Source organism: Oncorhynchus gorbuscha, linkage group LG12, assembly GCF_021184085.1.
Source record: "Oncorhynchus gorbuscha isolate QuinsamMale2020 ecotype Even-year linkage group LG12, OgorEven_v1.0, whole genome shotgun sequence".
In the NCBI taxonomy this organism is placed as follows: Eukaryota; Metazoa; Chordata; class Actinopteri; order Salmoniformes; family Salmonidae; genus Oncorhynchus; species Oncorhynchus gorbuscha.
The window spans coordinates 63996345-64021988 of NC_060184.1; the positions used below are offsets into that span (position 1 = coordinate 63996345).

Below are 25644 nucleotides of genomic sequence, written 5' to 3' on the forward strand. Positions count from 1 at the left end.
CCACCTCAATACTGTACTGTACCCTATAACACCACCTCACACCTGTAGTGTACCCAATAACACCACCTCACACCTGTACTGTTCCCTATAACACCACCTCACGACTATACCCGATAACACCACCTCACTACTGTACCCTATAACACCACCTCACACCTGTACTGTATCCTATAACACCACCTCACTACTGTACTGTACCCCATAACACCATCCCACACCTGTACTGTACCCTATAACACCATCTCACACCTGTACTGTACCCTATAACACCCCCTCATTACTGTACTGTACCCTAAAACACCACCTCACACCTGTACCCTATAACACCACCTCACACCTGTACTGTACCCTATAACACCACCTCAATACTCTACCCCATAACACCATCTCACACCTGTACTGTATCCTATAACACCATCTCACACCTGTACTGTACCCTATACCACCACCTCACTACTGTACCCGAATAACACCACCTCACTACTGTATCCTATAACACCACCTCATACCTGTACTGTATCCTATAACACCACCTCACACCCGTACTGTACCCTATAACACCACCTCACACCTGTACTGTATCCTACAACACCACCTCACTACTATACCCGATAACACCACCTCACTACTGTACCCTATAACACTACCTCACACCTGTACTGTACCCTATAACACCATCTCATACCTGTACTGTATCCTATAACACCACCTCACACCTGTACTGTACCCTATAACACCACCTCACTACTGTACTGTACCCCATAACACCATCTCACACCTGTATTGTACCCTATAACACCACCTCATACCTGTACTGTACCCTATAACACCACCTCACTACTGTACCCTATAACACCACCTCACTACTGTACCCTATAACACCACCTCACACCTGTACTGTACCCAAAAACACCACCTCACACCTGTACTGTACCCCATAACACCATCTCACACCTGTACTGTATCCTATAACACCACCTCACTACTGTACCCTATAACACCATCTCACACCTGTACTGTACCCTATACCACCACCTCACTACTGTACCCTATAACACCACCTCACTACTGTACCCTATAACACCACCTCATACCTGTACTGTATCCTATAACACCACCTCACACCTGTACTGTATCCTATAACACCACCTCACACCTGTACTGTACCCTATAACACCACCCCACTACTGTACTGTACCCCATAACACCATCCCACACCTGTCCAATTTGTAAGTCGCTCTGGATAAGAGCGTCTGCTAAATGACTTAAATGTAAATGTAATGTACTGTACCCTATAACACCATCTCACACCTGTACTGTACCCTATAACACCACCTCAATACTGTACTGTACCCTATAACACCACCTCACACCTGTAGTGTACCCAATAACACCACCTCACACCTGTACTGTTCCCTATAACACCACCTCATGACTATACCCGATAACACCACCTCACTACTGTACCCTATAACACCATCTCACACCTGTACTGTACCCTATACCACCACCTCACTACTGTACCCTATAACACCACCTCACTACTGTATCCTATAACACCACCTCATACCTGTACTGTATCCTATAACACCACCTCACACCTGTACTGTATCCTACAACACCACCTCACTACTATACCCAATAACACCACCTCACTACTGTACCCTATAACACTACCTCACACCTGTACTGTACCCTATAACACCATCTCATACCTGTACTGTATCCTATAACACCACCTCACACCTGTACTGTACCCTATAACACCACCTCACTACTGTACTGTACCCCATAACACCATCTCACACCTGTACTGTACCCTATAACATCATCTTACACCTGTACTGTACCCTATAACACCACCTCATTACTGTACTGTACCCTATAACACCACCTCACACCTGTACTGTACCCTATAACACCACCTCACTACTGTACCCTATAACACCACCTCATTACTGTACCCTATAACACCACCTCACTACTGTACCCTATAACACCACCTCACACCTGTACTGTACCCAAAAACACCACCTCACACCTGTACTGTACCCCATAACACCATCTAACACCTGTACTGTATCCTATAACACCACCTCACTACTGTACCCTATAACACCATCTCACACCTGTACTGTACCCTATTCCACCACCTCACTACTGTACCCTATAACACCACCTCACTACTGTACCCTATAACACCACCTCACACCTGTACTGTATCCTATAACACCACCTCACACCTGTACTGTACCCTATAACACCACCTCACTACTGTACTGTACCCCATAACACCATCCCACACCTGTACTGTACCCTATAACACCATCTCACACCTGTACTGTACCCTATAACACCACCTCAATACTGTACTGTACCCTATAACACCACCTCACACCTGTAGTGTACCCAATAACACCACCTCACACCTGTACTGTTCCCTATAACACCACCTCACGACTATACCCGATAACACCACCTCACTACTGTACCCTATAACACCACCTCACTACTGTACCCGAATAACACCACCTCACTACTGTATCCTATAACACCACCTCATACCTGTACTGTATCCTATAACACCACCTCACACCCGTACTGTACCCTATAACACCACCTCAATACTGTACTGTACCCTATAACACCACCTCACACCTGTAGTGTACCCAATAACACCACCTCACACCTGTACTGTTCCCTATAACACCACCTCATGACTATACCCGATAACACCACCTCACTACTGTACCCTATAACACCACCTCACTACTGTACCCGAATAACACCACCTCACTACTGTATCCTATAACACCACCTCACACCTGTACTGTATCCTACAACACCACCTCACTACTATACCCAATAACACCACCTCACTACTGTACCCTATAACACTACCTCACACCTGTACTGTACCCTATAACACCATCTCATACCTGTACTGTATCCTATAACACCACCTCACACCTGTACTGTACCCTATAACACCACCTCACTACTGTACTGTACCCCATAACACCATCTCACACCTGTACTGTACCCTATAACATCATCTTACACCTGTACTGTACCCTATAACACCACCTCATTACTGTACTGTACCCTATAACACCACCTCACACCTGTACTGTACCCTATAACACCACCTCACTACTGTACCCTATAACACCACCTCATTACTGTACCCTATAACACCACCTCACTACTGTACCCTATAACACCACCTCACACCTGTACTGTACCCAAAAACACCACCTCACACCTGTACTGTACCCCATAACACCATCTCACACCTGTACTGTATCCTATAACACCACCTCACTACTGTACCCTATAACACCATCTCACACCTGTACTGTACCCTATTCCACCACCTCACTACTGTACCCTATAACACCACCTCACTACTGTACCCTATAACACCACCTCACACCTGTACTGTATCCTATAACACCACCTCACACCTGTACTGTACCCTATAACACCACCTCACACCTGTACTGTACCCTATAACACCACCTCACTACTGTACTGTACCCCATAACACCATCCCACACCTGTACTGTACCCTATAACACCATCTCACACCTGTACTGTACCCTATAACACCACCTCAATACTGTACTGTACCCTATAACACCACCTCACACCTGTAGTGTACCCAATAACACCACCTCACACCTGTACTGTTCCCTATAACACCACCTCACGACTATACCCGATAACACCACCTCACTACTGTACCCTATAACACCACCTCACTACTGTACCCGAATAACACCACCTCACTACTGTATCCTATAACACCACCTCATACCTGTACTGTATCCTATAACACCACCTCACACCCGTACTGTACCCTATAACACCACCTCACACCTGTACTGTATCCTACAACACCACCTCACTACTATACCCGATAACACCACCTCACTACTGTACCCTATAACACTACTTCACACCTGTACTGTACCCTATAACACCATCTCATACCTGTACTGTATCCTATAACACCACCTCACACCTGTACTGTACCCTATAACACCACCTCACTACTGTACTGTACCCCATAACACCATTTCACACCTGTACTGTACCCTATAACATCATCTTACACCTGTACTGTACCCTATAACACCACCTCATTACTGTACTGTACCCTATAACACCACGTCACACCTGTACTGTACCCTATAACACCACCTCACTACTGTACCCTATAACACCACCTCACTACTGTACCCTATAACACCACCTCACACCTGTACTGTACCCAAAAACACCACCTCACACCTGTACTGTACCCCATAACACCATCTCACACCTGTACTGTATCCTATAACACCACCTCACTACTGTACCCTATAACACCATCTCACACCTGTACTGTACCCTATACCACCACCTCACTACTGTACCCTATAACACCACCTCACACCTGTACTGTATCCTATAACAACACCTCACACCTGTACTGTACCCTATAACACCACCTCACTACTGTACTGTACCCCATAACACCATCCCACACCTGTAGTGTACCCAATAACACCACCTCACACCTGTACTGTTCCCTATAACACCACCTCACGACTATACCCGATAACACCACCTCACTACTGTACCCTATAACACCACCTCACACCTGTACTGTATCCTATAACACCACCTCACTACTGTACTGTACCCCATAACACCATCCCACACCTGTACTGTACCCTATAACACCATCTCACACCTGTACTGTACCCTATAACACCACCTCATTACTGTACTGTACCCTAAAACACCACCTCACACCTGTACCCCATAACACCATCTCACACCTGTACTGTATCCTATAACACCACCTCACTACTGTACCCTATAACACCATCTCACACCTGTACTGTACCCTATACCACCACCTCACTACTGTACCCGAATAAAACCACCTCACTAATGTATCCTATAACACCACCTCATACCTGTACTGTATCCTATAACACCACCTCACACCCGTACTGTACCCTATAACACCACCTCACACCTGTACTGTATCCTACAACACCACCTCACTACTATACCCGATAACACCACCTCACTACTGTACCCTATAACACTACCTCACACCTGTACTGTACCCTATAACACCATCTCATACCTGTACTGTATCCTATAACACCACCTCACACCTGTACTGTAACCTATAACACCACCTCACTACTGTACTGTACCCCATAACACCATCTCACACCTGTACTGTACCCTATAACATCATCTTACACCTGTACTGTACCCTATAACACCACCTCATTACTGTACTGTACCCTATAACACCACCTCACACCTGTACTGTACCCTATACCACCACCTCACTACTGTACCCTATAACACCACCTCACTACTGTACCCTATAACACCACCTCAATACTCTACCCCATAACACCATCTCACACCTGTACTGTATCCTATAACACCACCTCACTACTGTACCCTATAACACCATCTCACACCTGTACTGTACCCTATACCACCACCTCACTACTGTACCCTATAAAACCACCTCATACCTGTACTGTATCCTATAACACCACCTCACACATGTACTGTATCCTATAACACCACCTCACACCTGTATTGTACCCTATAACACCACCTCACACCTGTACTGTACCCTATAACACCACCTCACTACTGTACCCTATAACACCACCTCACTACTGTACCCTATAACACCACCTCACACCTGTACTGTAACCTATAACACCACCTCACACCTTTACCCTATAACACCACCTCACACCTGTACTGTATCCGATAACACCACCTCACGACTATACCCGATAACACCACCTCACTACTGTACCCTATAACACCATCTCACTACTGTACCCTATAACACCACCTCACACCTGTACTGTATCCTATAACACCACCTCACACCTGTACTGTACCCTATAACACCACCTCACTACTGTACTGTACCCCATAACACCATCGCACACCTGTACTGTACCCTATAACACCATCTCACACCTGTACTGTACCCTATAACACCATCTCACACCTGTACTGTACCCTATAACACCACCTCAATACTGTACTGTACCCTATAACACCACCTCACACCTGTAGTGTACCCAATAACACCACCTCACACCTGTACTGTTCCCTATAACACCACCTCACGACTATACCCGATAACACCACCTCACTACTGTACCCTATAACACCACCTCACTACTGTACCCGAATAACACCACCTCACTACTGTATCCTATAACACCACCTCATACCTGTACTGTATCCTATAACACCACCTCACACCCGTACTGTACCCTATAACACCACCTCACACCTGTACTGTATCCTACAACACCACCTCACTACTATACCCGATAACACCACCTCACTACTGTACCCTATAACACTACCTCACACCTGTACTGTACCCTATAACACCATCTCATACCTGTACTGTATCCTATAACACCACCTCACACCTGTACTGTACCCTATAACACCACCTCACTACTGTACTGTACCCCATAACACCATTTCACACCTGTACTGTACCCTATAACATCATCTTACACCTGTACTGTACCCTATAACACCACCTCATTACTGTACTGTACCCTATAACACCACGTCACACCTGTACTGTACCCTATAACACCACCTCACTACTGTACCCTATAACACCACCTCACTACTGTACCCTATAACACCACCTCACACCTGTACTGTACCCAAAAACACCACCTCACACCTGTACTGTACCCCATAACACCATCTCACACCTGTACTGTATCCTATAACACCACCTCACTACTGTACCCTATAACACCATCTCACACCTGTACTGTACCCTATACCACCACCTCACTACTGTACCCTATAACACCACCTCACACCTGTACTGTATCCTATAACAACACCTCACACCTGTACTGTACCCTATAACACCACCTCACTACTGTACTGTACCCCATAACACCATCCCACACCTGTAGTGTACCCAATAACACCACCTCACACCTGTACTGTTCCCTATAACACCACCTCACGACTATACCCGATAACACCACCTCACTACTGTACCCTATAACACCACCTCACACCTGTACTGTATCCTATAACACCACCTCACTACTGTACTGTACCCCATAACACCATCCCACACCTGTACTGTACCCTATAACACCATCTCACACCTGTACTGTACCCTATAACACCACCTCATTACTGTACTGTACCCTAAAACACCACCTCACACCTGTACCCCATAACACCATCTCACACCTGTACTGTATCCTATAACACCACCTCACTACTGTACCCTATAACACCATCTCACACCTGTACTGTACCCTATACCACCACCTCACTACTGTACCCGAATAAAACCACCTCACTAATGTATCCTATAACACCACCTCATACCTGTACTGTATCCTATAACACCACCTCACACCCGTACTGTACCCTATAACACCACCTCACACCTGTACTGTATCCTACAACACCACCTCACTACTATACCCGATAACACCACCTCACTACTGTACCCTATAACACTACCTCACACCTGTACTGTACCCTATAACACCATCTCATACCTGTACTGTATCCTATAACACCACCTCACACCTGTACTGTAACCTATAACACCACCTCACTACTGTACTGTACCCCATAACACCATCTCACACCTGTACTGTACCCTATAACATCATCTTACACCTGTACTGTACCCTATAACACCACCTCATTACTGTACTGTACCCTATAACACCACCTCACACCTGTACTGTACCCTATACCACCACCTCACTACTGTACCCTATAACACCACCTCACTACTGTACCCTATAACACCACCTCAATACTCTACCCCATAACACCATCTCACACCTGTACTGTATCCTATAACACCACCTCACTACTGTACCCTATAACACCATCTCACACCTGTACTGTACCCTATACCACCACCTCACTACTGTACCCTATAAAACCACCTCATACCTGTACTGTATCCTATAACACCACCTCACACATGTACTGTATCCTATAACACCACCTCACACCTGTATTGTACCCTATAACACCACCTCACACCTGTACTGTACCCTATAACACCACCTCACTACTGTACCCTATAACACCACCTCACTACTGTACCCTATAACACCACCTCACTACTGTACCCTATAACACCACCTCACACCTGTACTGTAACCTATAACACCACCTCACACCTTTACCCTATAACACCACCTCACACCTGTACTGTATCCGATAACACCACCTCACGACTATACCCGATAACACCACCTCACTACTGTACCCTATAACACCATCTCACTACTGTACCCTATAACACCACCTCACACCTGTACTGTATCCTATAACACCACCTCACACCTGTACTGTACCCTATAACACCACCTCACTACTGTACTGTACCCCATAACACCATCGCACACCTGTACTGTACCCTATAACACCATCTCACACCTGTACTGTACCCTATAACACCATCTCACACCTGTACTGTACCCTATAACACCACCTCATACCTGTACTGTATCCTATAACACCACCTCACACATGTACTGTATCCTATAACACCACCTCACACCTGTATTGTACCCTATAACACCACCTCACACCTGTACTGTACCCTATAACACCACCTCACTACTGTACCCTATAACACCACCTCACTACTGTACCCTATAACACCACCTCACACCTGTACTGTAACCTATAACACCACCTCACACCTGTACCCTATAACACCACCTCACACCTGTACTGTATCCGATAACACCACCTCACGACTATACCCGATAACACCACCTCACTACTGTACCCTATAACACCATCTCACTACTGTACCCTATAACACCACCTCACACCTGTACTGTATCCTATAACACCACCTCACACCTGTACTGTACCCTATAACACCACCTCACTACTGTACTGTACCCCATAACACCATCGCACACCTGTACTGTACCCTATAACACCATCTCACACCTGTACTGTACCCTATAACACCATCTCACACCTGTACTGTACCCTATAACACCACCTCAATACTGTACTGTACCCAATAACACCACCTCACACCTGTACTGTTCCCTATAACACCACCTCACGACTATACCCGATAACACCACCTCACTACTGTACCCTATAACACCACCTCACACCTGTACTGTATCCTATAACACCACCTCACTACTGTACTGTACCCCATAACACCATCCCACACCTGTACTGTACCCTATAACACCATCTCACACCTGTACTGTACCCTATAACACCACCTCATTACTGTACTGTACCCTAAAACACCACCTCACACCTGTACCCTATAACACCACCTCACACCTGTACTGTACCCTATAACACCACCTCAATACTCTACCCCATAACACCATCTCACACCTGTACTGTATCCTATAACACCATCTCACACCTGTACTGTATCCTATAACACCATCTCATACCTGTACTGTATCCTATAACACCACCTCACACCTGTACTGTACCCTATAACACCACCTCACTACTGTACTGTACCCCATAACACCATCACACACCTGTACTGTACCCTATAACATCATCTTACACCTGTACTGTACCCTATAACACCACCTCATTACTGTACTGTACCCTATAACACCACCTCACTACTGTACCCTATAACACCACCTCACTACTGTACCCTATAACACCACCTCACACCTGTACTGTACCCAAAAACACCACCTCACACCTGTACTGTACCCCATAACACCATCTCACACCTGTACTGTATCCTATAACACCACCTCACTACTGTACCCTATAACACCATCTCACACCTGTACTGTACCCTATACCACCACCTCACTACTGTACCCTATAACACCACCTCACTACTGTACCCTATAACACCACCTCATACCTGTACTGTATCCTATAACACCACCTCACACCTGTACTGTATCCTATAACACCACCTCACACCTGTACTGTACCCTATAACACCACCCCACTACTGTACTGTACCCCATAACACCATCCCACACCTGTACTGTACCCTATAACACCATCTCACACCTGTACTGTACCCTATACCACCACCTCACTACTGTACCCGAATAACACTACCTCACTACTGTATCCTATAACACCACCTCATACCTGTACTGTATCCTATAACACCACCTCACACCCGTACTGTACCCTATAACACCACCTCACACCTGTACTGTATCCTACAACACCACCTCACTACTATACCCGATAACACCACCTCACTACTGTACTGTATCCTATAACACCATCTCACACCTGTACTGTACCCTATACCACCACCTCACTACTGTACCCGAATAACACTACCTCACTACTGTATCCTATAACACCACCTCATACCTGTACTGTATCCTATAACACCACCTCACACCCGTACTGTACCCTATAACACCACCTCACACCTGTACTGTATCCTACAACACCACCTCACTACTATACCCGATAACACCACCTCACTACTGTACCCTATAACACTACCTCACACCTGTACTGTACCCTATAACACCATCTCATACCTGTACTGTATCCTATAACACCACCTCACACCTGTACTGTACCCTATAACACCACCTCACTACTGTACTGTACCCCATAATACCATCTCACACCTGTACTGTACCCTATAACATCATCTTACACCTGTACTGTACCCTATAACACCACCTCATTACTGTACTGTACCCTATAACACCACCTCACACCTGTACTGTACCCTATAACACCACCTCACTACTGTACCCTATAACACCACCTCATTACTGTACCCTATAACACCACCTCACTACTGTACCCTATAACACCTCATCACACCTGTACTGTACCCAAAAACACCACCTCACACCTGTACTGTACCCCATAACACCATCTCACACCTGTACTGTACCCTATAACATCATCTTACACCTGTACTGTACCCTATAACACCACCTCATTACTGTACTGTACCCTATAACACCACCTCACACCTGTACTGTACCCTATAACACCACCTCACTACTGTACCCTATAACACCACCTCACTACTGTACCCTATAACACCACCTCACTACTGTACCCTATAACACCACCTCACACCTGTACTGTACCCTATACCACCACCTCACACCTGTACTGTACCCTATAACACCACCTCACTACTGTATTCTATAACACCACCTCACACCTGTACTGTACCCTATAACACCACCTCATACCTGTACTGTATCCTATAACACCACCTGTACTGTACCCTATAACACCACCTCACACCTGTACTGTATCCTATAACACCACCTCACTACTGTACCCTATAAAACTACCTCACACCTGTACTGTACCCTATAAAACTACCTCACACCTGTACTGTACCCTATAACACCACCTCACACCTGTATTGTATCCTATAACACCACCTCACTACTATACCCGATAACACCACCTCACTACTGTACCCTATAACACCATCTCACACCTGTACTGTACCCTATAACACCACCTCACACCTGTACTGTACCATATAACACCACCTCACTACTGTATTCTATAACACCACCTCACACCTGTACTGTACCCTATAACACCACCCCACTACTGTACCCTATAACACCACCTCATACCTGTACTGTATCCTATAACACCACCTGTACTGTACCCTATAACACCACCTCACTACTGTACCCTATAAAACTACCTCACACCTGTACTGTACCCTATAACACCACCTCACACCTGTATTGTATCCTATAACACCATCTCACACCTGTACGGTACCCTATAACACCACCTCACACCTGTACTGTACCCTATAACACCACCTCACTACTGTACCCTATAACACCACCTCACTACTATACCCGATAACACCACCTCACTACTGTACCCTATAACACCACCTCACACCTGTACTGTACCCTATAACACCACCTCACTACTGTACTGTACCCCATAACACCATCTCACACCTGTACGGTACCCTATAACACCACCTCACACCTGTACTGTACCCTATAACACCACCTCACTACTGTACTGTACCCCATAACACCATCTCACACCTGTACGGTACCCTATAACACCATCTCACACCTGTACTGTACCCTATAACACCACCTCACACCTGTACTGTACCCTATAACACCACCTCACTACTGTACCCTATAACACCATCTCACACCTGTACCCTATAACACCACCTCATACCTGTACTGTATCCTATAACACCACCTGTACTGTACCCTATAACACCACCTCACTACTGTACCCTATAAAACTACCTCACACCTGTACTGTACCCTATAACACCACCTCACACCTGTATTGTATCCTATAACACCATCTCACACCTGTACGGTACCCTATAACACCACCTCACACCTGTACTGTACCCTATAACACCACCTCACTACTGTACCCTATAACACCACACCACTACTATACCCACCTCACTAACACCACCTCACTACTGTACCCTATAACCACCACCTCACACACTGTACTGTACCCTATAACACCATCTCACTACTGTACTGTACCCCATAACACCATCTCACACCTGTACTGTACCCTATAACACCACCTCACACCTGTACTGTACCCTATAACACCACCTCACTACTGTACCCTATAACACCATCTCACACCTGTACCCTATAACACCACCTCACACCTGTACTGTATCCTATAACATCATATCACATGTACTGTACCCCATAACACCATCTCACACCTGTACGGTACCCTATAACACCATCTCACACCTGTACTGTACCCTATAACACCACCTCACACCTGTACTGTACCCTATAACACCACCTCACTACTGTACCCTATAACACCATCTCACCCTACCACCACCTCACACCTGTACTGTACCTATAACACCACCTCACACCTGTACTGTATCCTATAACACCATCTCACACCTGTACTGTACCCTATAACACCACCTCACACCTGTACTGTACCCTATAACACCACCTCACTACTGTATACCTGTACCCTATAACACCACCTCACTACCTGTACTGTATCCTATAACACCACCTCACACCTGTACTGTACCCTATAACACCATATCACATGTACTGTACCCTATAACACCACCTCACACCTGTACTGTATCCTATAACACCACCTCACACCTGTACTGTATCCTATAACACCACCTCACACCTGTACTGTATCCTATAACACCACCCCACACCTGTACTGTACCCTATAACACCACCTCACTACTGTACTGTACCCTATAACACCACCTCACTACTGTATCCTATAACACCACCTCATACCTGCACTGTACCCTATAACACCACCTCACTACTGTACCCTATAACACCATCTCACACCTGTACTGTACCCTATAACACCACCTCAAACCTCTACCCTATAACACCACCTCACACCTGTACCCTATAACACCACCTCACACCTGCACTGTATCCTATAACACCACCCCACACCTGTACTGTACCCTATAACACCACCTCACTACTGTATTCTATAACACCACCTCACTCCTGTACTGTACCCTATAACACCACCTCACTCCTGTACTGTACCCTATAACACCATCTCACACCTGCACTGTATCCTATAACACCATCTATAACACCATCTCCCACCTATACTGTATCCTATAACACCATCTCACACCTGTACTGTATCCTATAACACCATCTATAACACCATCTCCCACCTATACTGTATCCTATAACACCATCTCCCACCTATACTGTATCCTATAACACCATCTCCCACCTGTACTATACCCTATAACACCACCTCACTCCTGTACTGTACCCTATAACACCACCTCACTCCTGTACTGTACCCTATAACACCATCTCCCACCTATACTGTACCCTATAACACCACCTCACTCCTGTACTGTACCCTATAACACCATCTCCCACCTATACTGTATCCTATAACACCATCTCCCACCTATACTGTATCCTATAACACCATCTCCCACCTGTACTGTACCCTATAACACCACCTCACATCTGTACTGTACCCTATAACCCCATCTCACACCTGTACTGTATCCTATAACACCATCTATAACACCATCTCCCACCTATACTGTATCCTATAACACCATCTCCCACCTGTACTATACCCTATAACACCACCTCACTCCTGTACTGTACCCTATAACACCACCTCACTCCTGTACTGTACCCTATAACACCATCTCCCACCTATACTGTACCCTATAACACCACCTCACTCCTGTACTGTACCCTATAACACCATCTCCCACCTATACTGTATCCTATAACACCATCTCCCACCTATACTGTATCCTATAACACCATCTCCCACCTGTACTGTACCCTATAACACCACCTCACATCTGTACTGTACCCTATAACCCCATCTCACACCTGTACTGTATCCTATAACACCATCTATAACACCATCTCCCACCTATACTGTATCCTATAACAGCATCATTCATCCTCAGTACTATTACGTAGACAGAGCAGGCCCCCCTGACCTCTACCTTTGTTGGTCTCAGTAGGATGTTAGTTTTCAGCCCTGAATGTTGCTTGGGGTGTTTTGCTCATGAGACTATGTTGGTGTGCATTCATGTCAGTGTTGATAGTAATTAGCTGACAGTGTGATGCTGACAACCAAGCTGTTAGCGGAGGTGCCAAAACAGACACACACTCCAAACACATGGCATGTATCTCAATAATCTAAAGTGGCTTCCTCTTCTTATATCCTTTTTTTCTGCACTGGTGTAAAAATGCTGGTGATTGCAAATACCTGGAGAAGCCATTTACATTCTGGTCTAACACTCTCTTCTTTCTCCCATCCCTTCATTGGTCATCCCTGCTTCTCTTTCAGGCTCTTCTCCAGTATGGGCCCTCTGACCAGTGCTTCCACCGCCGCTGCACTCCTCCGCCAGCCTGCACCGCCCGCCGAGACTCCCTCCATCCCTCCGCCAGTCCTCTCCGAACCTTCTTCCTCCTCTCCTTCCTCCTTAGCTGCAGCGGATCGCAGGGCCTCCAGTATTGCAGCTCTGAGGCTGAAGGCTAAAGAGCACTCTGCTCAGATCACCCAGCTCAACATCCTGCCCAGCGGAGCTCCTGGGAAGGAGGTGTGCTGAACAGCTGTTACCCCACCCAGCACTCTCTTTCCTAAGCTTCTGTCCATCCCCTGTCCCCCCTCTCCATCTCTCATATCCCTGCAGATCTGGGAAAGGAGTGGTGGATGGATCCAACCCTGACCCCTGATCTGTCTTCTAAACCCTGATACTCTCTGGGCTGAAGACTCCTTTCCCAACAGCCCCCCCCCCCCTTCCCCATACCTCTTACCCTCAAACAAAAAGCACGACCAAATTAAAATAGCACTGGCAAACCAGAGCGCTGTGTGTGTGTGTGTGTGTGTGTGTGTGTGTGTGTGTGTGTGTGTGTGTGTGTGTGTGTGTGTGTGTGTGTGTGTGTGTGTGTGTGTGTGTGTGTGTGTGTGTGTGTGTGTGTGTGTGTGTGAGAGAACATCACCCCCCCCCCCACTCTTCCAGGTCTCCTGGATGAGTGTAACCTTTAGCTGTAGAGCCCTTTCTTCCAGAATCTGACACACACACACCTCCATATCGTGTTAACCCATCTCTAGCTCATGCTTCTTGGTTCACAAAGTCCACTTTCTTTTCTGTGACAGATATAAACTACGATCTCAGCGGGGTAAACTCCATGACTACCTGCTGGTTGGACACACACATACACACATGCGCGCTCACTCGACTCCGGGGAGAGAGAAAGAATGAACCAGAACTAGGAACAGTGGAGACTGTGGCATTTGTCTGGACCACATGAACTCAGTGCCATAGCAGTCTGAGGTCTCCATCCAAGCCAAAGCAACCAACCTGTCCATAGACCTTTCTGTCCTCCTCTGCAACCCAACCTGTTGCTGGCTCAATAACCTGCATCAAGTTTGTTCCTTTGTCATCACTGATACTTACATTATCATCTGGAAGAGTTATTGGAAGAAAATCTACAAATGTTCAGCTAATTGAGTTTGACTAAAGGAAAAATGAAGTGAGGTTTAGATTCTATCCAGTGTCTCTTATATCTGAACTGTGTGAGCAAGAAAGTAAACTGCTGTAAATATTATTGTAAAAATGAAAAACAAAACAAAAAAGGATGATTTTCAAAACAGAGCCTTGTATATTTCAAAAAGACAATGTTTTGAGAAGTTGCACTTGGTGTAGTGTTTTATGAGTATGAATGTGTCCCTGTGTAAAAGTCCCCCGTGTTTATGGAATATCATAGGTTTTTAGATGATTATTTATGTCAAAACTGTTCCACAACAGATTGAGTGCAGGGCAGGATTTATTTTTAATTGTTTAAAGTGATTGTCTACATTTCCTGTTTTAATAATAGATGGAAAAAAGAGAATTGAATAAATGAAAGTGGTGAAATGAAATATGCTTTAGATTATTATTTAAACCCCTTATAGAACTGACAAATGCCCAGGAATTAAAAAATGGTGAAATAGAATTATAGAACTATTAATAAAATTGTTATGAATAAACTGATGTTGTCTTGCATATTTATAAATAATATTATAATGAATGCCTCAAAACACAATTATTTTATGAATCCATTCTATGTTTGAAAAGGAATTGTAAAATTATAGCATAAAGAGTTAGATCCAATGAGGTTGTTTTAATGATTAAACGTGGAATTACATTCATCACATTTCCTTTAATTATGCAAAATATTCAGACCCACTATCATAGAATTTCATATAATATAGGTCTATATCAAAATGACCTTTATTATAAGTAATTGCTTATTACATTGCAGGACTTACATTAATGTTAAATAATATTACCATAATTTTATAATTTTAAAGTAGTTTGCAAATAGATCCAAAACGGATCTAAATTGTTTTCAAGTTTAATTTAAAAAGAGAGGCTCACCAGAAATGAAAATAATTCAGTTGTGAGTGTGAGGAGCTGAGAACGGGAGTACAGTCCTATTTTCATAGGCACTATGGTGGCTGGTCACCTTGGATAGGCTAACTGAAAGAGAAAATAGATTAGTTCAGCAATGGCAGATATAATTCTAGGCCGCTGTGTGCGTCTGGTCTCTCCAGCCGAGTTGACAAAATACAGACCCATATATTCATGAGCTAAATCCCCACATGTGAAACGGGCGACAAAGGCGAGGGGTTTTCAATTAGATCACCCACTTTATTTGGGGCCCTCTACAAAACGCGCTTTAAAAACTTTTAAAGGCGCTAAATTGGTGTTAACATCGGTAATGCCATGTCGATGGAAGCGAGTCCCTTTGTCATTAATGAAGTAACAAACCACTTTATCAAAACGTCTTTCTCTCGAGTCCACCTCTTCTACCCTCCCTGCTTTCATCCATCCCTCTACCCACGATTTAATTCCCCAAATCCCTAAGAAGCGGTTCTATTACGCGCCATCAATGCGCTTCCTTTCACCTAAATCATTCTCGCCCGTTTGACCCGTCCATGGTCTCGGACCAAACCGCGTGAAATTACCTTTCGGATTAATTTAGTCCGTTTTTATAGTCTCGCTCTGGTGGAAACCCTTTTCTTTCATCGTCCTTGTTTAATACACCTGCTAATCCAAGACATAATGACATCAGATCAGATGGATGTAATGATAACGCAATCAAAGATGGAAATTATGTGTGTGTCGGAGAGAGAGAGAGAGAGAGAGAGAGAGAGAGAGAGAGAGAGAGAGAGAGAGAGAGAGAGAGAGAGAGAGAGAGAGAGAGAGAGAGAGGTGGGGGTGGCAAACTCAACTTTCTCCGGCTGGATCAGTCCTAATTTGACACTTAATATTTCCATAAATACCGCGTACTAAAGACCCCCCTTGCCACCCACCTCGAGCCTGCATTACGCGCCAATCTGACCTGCTATGTACACACAACTGCACACTCGCTCTCTGCGCTCAAGGGACTATTACGCAAAATAAAGACACACAAAAAATAATAATAATAATAATTCTCTTGTACCCAAACCCTCCCCTTCTATGTGAACTCTGAGTGTTTTAAAAATTCTCATTCTATGGGGACAAAAGACCAATAGAGCGTGTTTTTATGTAAAAGATTGTATATGAGGTCTTATTGTGAACATTACTAATGAATGGCAGACCTATTTGCCCCTAATATCTAGGGAATGCCTGGGGCTTCGCAGGAGGCAGGTGACCCGCTGCGCTCGAGGCTTAAACTTTCTTTCCAGAACGAGAAAAAAACGAGAAGATTGAAATAAGTTGTCGTGGCCACGGGGGCACTTGTTCATGGTTCTACTAATTCTCACTTGTTAGGTGCGCGCACATTAGAGAATATTGAACATTCTTTGACAGAGAATGGCCTGTAGATTGGATAGGCTCTCGGATTCAAACGACTTTGAAAACGCCATAATGTAGGTCTATACATCAAATAATGAAAGTTCCTTTTAAAGATATATCTATGAATAGTTTCTGAATATAATAATATAACATTTTCAAATAGGGGACATTTTGAGTAAAAATGAGAATATATAGACCTATGGCCAACACGACCACAATCTTCTTATAAAGGTTGCCTATTAGAGATGTCTAAAATTGCTCTCCACAATGACGCACCCATTTCATCATATAGCTTACATCCCTGGTCTGCGCGAGACTGATTTGACCGCTGATTTCCGACTCTCCAGGACCCTCTCTCCCACCGAACCCTTCCAACAGAATAGCCCCAATCACTCCTCTCCTCACCCCGTTCCCGTGAGGCGCTCTATAAGCTGTTTTGATGAGGAGCCATCTCGCCTCCCCTCGGACTAGTGACGCAGACTGATGAGAGGAGTTGGGGAGAGAGAGGAGGAGATGGAGGTGAATAAAAGGAGTGAATAGGTAGGCCTCTGGCACTCTAGTCCTTTTTTCCTTCTCCCCCTTAATTCCATTACGCTCCCCTTCGCTCTCATCCAATTAGCTGGCTGTATTAAGCGGTTTATCGTCTCATAGCTGTCCTTTCATGACGAACAAGAGGGACACAGCAATAGGACCGGCTCTCCCTTTGACACCCTTCCTGGTACTTACATGTTCCACCGCGCTATGAATAATAGGGATAGAATAGGCCGCTAATTACCTCATCAAAGAAGACCTTGTCCGACGCTTTGCTCAACGCCGCCATTCTGGTCAAAGAGGACAGGCAATAAAGCTTAACATCACGCACACAATACGACTCGTTCGCTCTTTATTAGTCTACGACAACGTCGAATTATTGCGAAGTCTTGTTTGGGAGGTGATTCGGGAATCACAGCCTTATTGAAAAACCCAGTTATTCGCCCATGCAGGAACGCACGTGGATTGACGTGCACATCGCTGCTGCTGTGAATAGGATGCTTTTTCCTTCCGCAGAGCTCGAGGAAAGGAAAGCATAAATACAAAACCTGCGCCACTGATGATTTAATCTGGTAAAATTAGAATAAAAACTGCCATTAAGTGTTAAAACCACCTTCACGATGTGATTTAATAAATATACTTAACAAAGATAAACGCAACATGCAACAATTTCAAAGATACTGATTCACAAATCACAGAAGGAAATCATTAAATTAAAATTAATTCATTAGGCCCTAATCTACGGATTTGACATGACTGGTCAGTGCCACAGCTTTGGGAGGGCCACCCATTGGGGAGCCAGGCCCAGCCAATCAGAATTAGTTTTTCCCACACAAAAAGGCTTTATTAGACAGAAATACTATTGAGAACCCAGTCAGACAGATGTAGAGGTCCTGGGCTGGCATGGTTACACGTGGTCTGTGGTTGTGAGGCCAGGTGGATGTATGGCCAAATTCTCAAAAATGACATTGGTAGAGAAATTAACATTCAGTTATCTGGCAACAGCTCTGTTGGACATTCCTGCAGTCAGCATGCCAATTGCACACTCCATCAAAACTTGAGATATCTGTGTCATTACGTTGTGTGACAAAACAGCACCTTTTAGAGTGGCCTTTTATTTCCCACAGCACAAGGTGCACCTGTGTAAAAAAAATCATGCCGTTTAATCAGCTTCTTGATATGCCACACCTTCAGGTGGATATAGTAACCTTGCAAAGGAGAAATGCTCACAGGGATGTAAAATTTGTGCACAAAATTGAGAAATAAGCTTTTTGTGCGCATGGAACATTTCTGGGATCTTTTATTTCAACCCATGAAACATGAGACAAACACTTTAAATGTTGTGTTTATATTTTTGTTCAGTATATATATATATATATATATATGAGATGCCACTATATGCACACACACAATAGGGAATGGTGGTTTAAGTGTTGAGCCTACTTAAGGTCTGTTCTAGCAGTCTGAGGCTGGCGTGTAGTGATTTCTGAAGCGCCGTTTATGGAAATGGTTCCTGCAATGATGATGAGACCTAGTAAAAATGATCAGTCTGTCATTATACATACACAACTACAGTGAAGGATGGAGAACACACAGTGGATATTGCCTAATATACTAATTTAAGAGGCCCTTAGACACACTAGAACACACACACACATTCTTACTGTCACACACATCTCTCAAAGCCACCAAGCAGCTAATTGAAAAGGCCAGTTCATACAAACATTTATCAACATACAAACATTTATCAACATACATTACCAAGGAGATTTTCATTTAGTTATTTCACTTTTATTTAAGCTTCAGTATCAAATGTTGTACAAAACACTTTCCGTATCTAAACAGAAGATTATGAATCTAAAAAAAAAATACAACATTCAGAATGAGAAATAGTGGAAAATTACACATTAAAAAAACTATTTTCATAGCAACAGAAAAGGAAAGTGTGAAGGAGGCTATTCCAATGACATCACTTAAACAGAGGAAGGTTGGAGAGCGACATCACCTGTTCAATACGGACATTAAAGAACAACTCCTGCCCTCCCTCACCCCATCTATTTCACCACCGATCCTCTCTCTCTCTGTCCATCACTCCACACACACACACACACACACACACACACACACACACACACACACACACACACACACACACACACACACACACACACACACACACACACACACACACACACACACACACACACACACACACACACACACACACACACACACACACACACACACACACACGAATGGGGGTAATTTTAACAAGTGTCCAATCACGGCAGGAGTCCAGTATACTCACTGGCCAGGGCTTGTATCATTGGCTAATTCCATGTGTGTGAGAAGTCATCTGCCTCCCTCACCCAGTCATCCTCTGGTGTCTCATTTAGCTGATTGTCACCCACCACCACCACCACCACCACCAACCCCCAAAAAGTGTGACTAGGTCACAGAGTGTGTGTTCGACAGTGTGTGGAGGGAGTAGAGGGTCTTTAGCCATCTCAGCAGCCAATCATAATGGGTTGATAAGAGACAGATGTGCTGATATGAGAGCAAGGGTCACACCGACAGGCTGTAATCTTTCACACACACATCACTATGTAAATCAAGGCCTAATTTCATACAAAGACCCTATACACTCTGTCCTCCTAATCGCATTCAAATGTAGTAAAATGATCATACATACAAAGAAAAGGCATCAAGAGCCAAGGGTCAATGCAACTTCATCAAACACACAAGCAACATGTACAACAAGCATTACCAGAATCATTATATGCCTTAACACCCATGCAACATGAGGGATGACAGTCAACAAGAAATATGTTGTCTAAGAAAACAAGTTTCTTTTCAGTAAACCAAGTCACATCCATAATGATAGTCACATCCAGAGGAGGTGGGGGCCTTCACTGTCCAAACGTGCATGCTTATAGGACTCCACAACTGTAAATAATTAAATCCCCACTGGCCAATAACTGTGAAGGAGGAGTTGACGCCGGATTTACTTGAGGGAAGTGAAGGCTTGAAAGAGTTTGGAGAGGTTGACCTCAGAGTAACTGCTGGCAAGGAGGGAGCGGTCTGGAACATCTTTTAACTTCCTGTAGACCTCCATCTCTGTCTTCCATAATTTCTTAACCCTGACTGGAGAAGAGGATGAGAAAGAGAGGAGAGGTGGAGAGAGAGGGAAAGGGAGAAGAGGGAAAGAGGGGGAGAAGAGATAAATAATCGAGGAACATGGTCAGTCTAAGACAGCGTTCAGAAGCACAACAGTGTCAAATGTTGCACTGTATGACAATATTCTCTCTGGTAGAAATACAGGCTTTGGGATTTATATCACTCTTAACTGGAGAGTTGAGGGATCTATAGTGGAGCAGTGATACTATCACTTCAAGTTGGGCTATGGGGTCGACACACATTTTGTGTCAGATGGAAATTCATGACTTTTCGATGACTTAACTACATTTCCATGACCAACAATTGTCAGCGTCTATGTACATATAAAAAAGTAAGCATAATGTGGTGTCGACACTGAGGCTGCTCTCTGATCCCATGTACCACCTCCTGTCGTTGTGCAAGGCACTTAACCACAGGTCTCCCACCAAGTCAGAACTGGGACCCTCGCCCAGATCTCCCAACAATGCTAAATAAAAGGTAAAAAATAATAATAATACAAATGTCACAGCTCTGCATTTTTTTTTGTGAGGACACTGGACCATTTGTTCTGGTTTTACATTAGGTATCCTGTTTCTGGTCTCAGGTTCAGGAATGGCTGAAAAAGCATAATCTAAAATTGACCCTAGAAATAGCATTGTTGGGAGATCTGGAGAGACCTTGGTCAGTCAGTTAATAACATACTAATATTCAAAGTAAAAGTATCTATCTTCAACTCGCAATCTGTGGATTCTATTTGATTAGATAGATTCAAATTGTATGTTAAACATCACAGCACAGTTGAACTAAATCTTGCATGTAGAAATCCAAAGAGGCTGGCCAGCAGAGATAATGGGGGGAGGAGCTGAGGGAAGCAGAGGGTTGGGATGTGGAACTGGAGACAGGTGGGAGGAGCTGAGGGAAGCAGAGGGTTGGGATGTGGAACTGGAGACAGGTGGGATGGGCTGAGGGAAGCAGAGGGTTGGGATGTGGAACTGGAGACAGGTGGGATGGGCTGAGGGAAGCAGAGGGTTGTGATGTGGAACTGGAGACAGGTGGGATGGGCTGAGGGAAGCAGAGGGTTGGGATGTGGAACTGGAGACAGGTGGGATGGGCTGAGGGAAGCAGAGGGTTGGGATGTGGAACTGGAGACAGGTGGGATGGGCTGAGGGAAGCAGAGGGTTGGGATGTGGAACTGGAGACAGGTGGGATGGGCTGAGGGAAGCAGAGGGTTGGGATGTGGAACTGGAGACAGGTGGGATGGGCTGATGGAAGCAGAGGGTTGGGATGTGGAACTGGAGACAGGTGGGAGGAGCTGAGGGAAGCAGAGGGTTGGGATGTGGAACTGGAGACAGGTGGGATGGGCTGAGGGAAGCAGAGGGTTGGGATGTGGAACTGGAGACAGGTGGGATGGGCTGAGGGAAGCAGAGGGTTGGGATGTGGAACTGGAGACAGGTGGGATGGGCTGAGGGAAGCAGAGGGTTGGGATGTGGAACTGGAGACAGGTGGGATGGGCTGATGGAAGCAGAGGGTTGGGATGTGGAACTGGAGACAGGTGGGATGGGCTGAGGGAAGCTGAGGGTTGGGATGTGGAACTGGAGACAGGTGGGATGGGCTGATGGAAGCAGAGGGTTGGGATGTGGAACTGGAGACAGGTGGGATGGGCTGATGGAAGCAGAGGGTTGGGATGTGGAACTGGAGACAGGTGGGATGGGCTGAGGGAAGCAGAGGGTTGGGGATGTGGAACTGGAGACAGGTGGGATGGGCTGAGGGAAGCAGAGGGTTGGGATGTGGAACTGGAGTCAGGTGGGATGGGCTGAGGGAAGCAGAGGGTTGGGATGTGGAACTGGAGACAGGTGGGATGGGCTGAGGGAAGCAGAGGGTTGGGATGTGGAACTGGAGACAGGTGGGATGGGCTGATGGAAGCAGAGGGTTGGGATGTGGAATTGGAGACAATTGGGAGTGGAGTTGCTGGGCAGGGGATAGAATGACGGTCAAAGCTAAGTCAAAATAAACAAAGCAAAAAATAGTGTTGGAATGACACTGAGGGGCAACGCTGTTACATCCAATGCCTGTCTGCCTGAGGCTGATGCTGCGCAGGTGGTTGTACGCGTGTACACATGCATATACACACGCTCGGATTCAAAACGCACACGTAAATAGGGCCACACATGCACTCAAAGGTATTCAGTTGGCCTTGCTGTTTTTGTTGTCCTGGATATATTTAGTTTGTGCATTGTTGTTTTCTGTTGCTTTTCTCTTTTGTACATTTCGTTGGTGCATTGGGGGACGATGGCTAGGGGATTTGGGGGTGGGGAATGGAGGGAGCGGTATTTTATTATTATGTATTTTCTTGGATGGTTGAGGGGTAGCTCCCGGGGAATTGTGGGGGTTGGGGGGGTGGGGTCTTGGAGGGTTGGTGGCCTAGCGGTTGGGAGCTTGGGCCGGTGGCCGATAGGCTGCTGGTTTGGGTCCCAGTTTTGACTTGGTGGGTGGTTATAAATGGTTATGGTAGGCTACAAATCCTTGTATTCCGCTGAAGCAAGCCCACAAATGTACCTCTTCTAGTTTAGCTCTATTTATCGAAGCTACCTTAGAAGTGTTTTTTTCTGCAGGCTGACTAGCATCTATTGAGTTGCAAAGTCCCATACATGTGGATGCTAAAATCAACTGGAAGTACCTACAAAAGTTTTGAAGGAACATAATCCAAAAGAAATGCCATATCAATTTTTCCCTAAAATGACTGTTTGCGATTCACAGAGGGATGAGTATTACTTCTACCTGCTCTGATGACAAGTATTTTTCTCAGCTTCTTAAAATATATACAGTGGGGCAAAAAAGTATTTCGTCAGCCACCAATTGTGCAAGTTCTCCCACTTAAAAAGATTAGAGAGGCCTGTAATTTTCATCATAGGTACACTTCAACTATGACAGACAAAATGAGGGAAAAAAATCCAGAAAATCACATTGTAGGATTTTTAATGAATGTATTTGCAAATTATGGTGGAAAATAAGTATTTTGTCAATAACTAAAGTTTCTCAATACTTTGTTATATACCCTTTGTTGGCAGTGACAGAGGTGAAACGTTTTCTGTAAATTTTCACAAGGTTTTCACACACTGTTGCTGGTATTTTGGCCCATTCCTCCATGCAGATCTCCTCTAGAGCAGTGATGTTTTGGGGCTGTTGCTGGGCAACATGGACTTTCAACTCCCTCCAAAGATTTTCTATGTGGTTGAGATCTGGAGACTGGCTAGGCCACTCCAGGACCTTTAAATGCTTCTTACGAAGCCACTCCTTCGTTGCCCGGGCGGTGTGTTTGGGATCATTGTCATGCTGAAAGACCCAGCCACGTTTCAACTTCAATGCCCTTGCTGATGGAAGGAGGTTTTCACTCAAAATCTCACAATACATGGCCCCATTCATTCTTTTACACGGATCAGTCGCCCTGGTCCCTTTGCAGAAAAACAGCCCCAAAGCATGATGTTTCCACCCCCATGCTTCACAGTAGGTATGGTGTTCTTTGGATGCAACTCAGCATTCTTTGTCCTCCAAAC

At 45.1% G+C, this 25644-nt stretch overlaps 2 protein-coding genes across 5 annotated transcripts in view; one reads left to right on the top strand and one right to left on the bottom strand.

The window, feature by feature from the left end:
• The window catches only part of LOC123990223 (aristaless-related homeobox protein-like), a 28913-nt gene extending 12681 nt beyond the window's left edge, over positions 1-16232 (top strand). For 2 of the 4 annotated variants that reach the window (XM_046290795.1, XM_046290797.1), the window contains exon 5: positions 14923-16232. In XM_046290795.1, the coding sequence (XP_046146751.1) occupies positions 14923-15184 (262 nt within the window). In that variant the 3' untranslated portion in view covers positions 15185-16232. The remainder of the gene's footprint in view (positions 1-14922) is intronic. The other 2 variants (XM_046290796.1, XM_046290798.1) reach the window with 2 other exon arrangements.
• Positions 16233-20684: 4452 nt separating this feature from the next.
• Positions 20685-25644, bottom strand: part of pola1 (polymerase (DNA directed), alpha 1) — a 95951-nt gene continuing 90991 nt past the window's right edge. Inside the window, exon 37 of the mRNA XM_046292597.1 lies at positions 20685-22078. Within this exon, the coding sequence (XP_046148553.1) occupies positions 21939-22078 (140 nt within the window). The 3' untranslated portion in view covers positions 20685-21938. The remainder of the gene's footprint in view (positions 22079-25644) is intronic.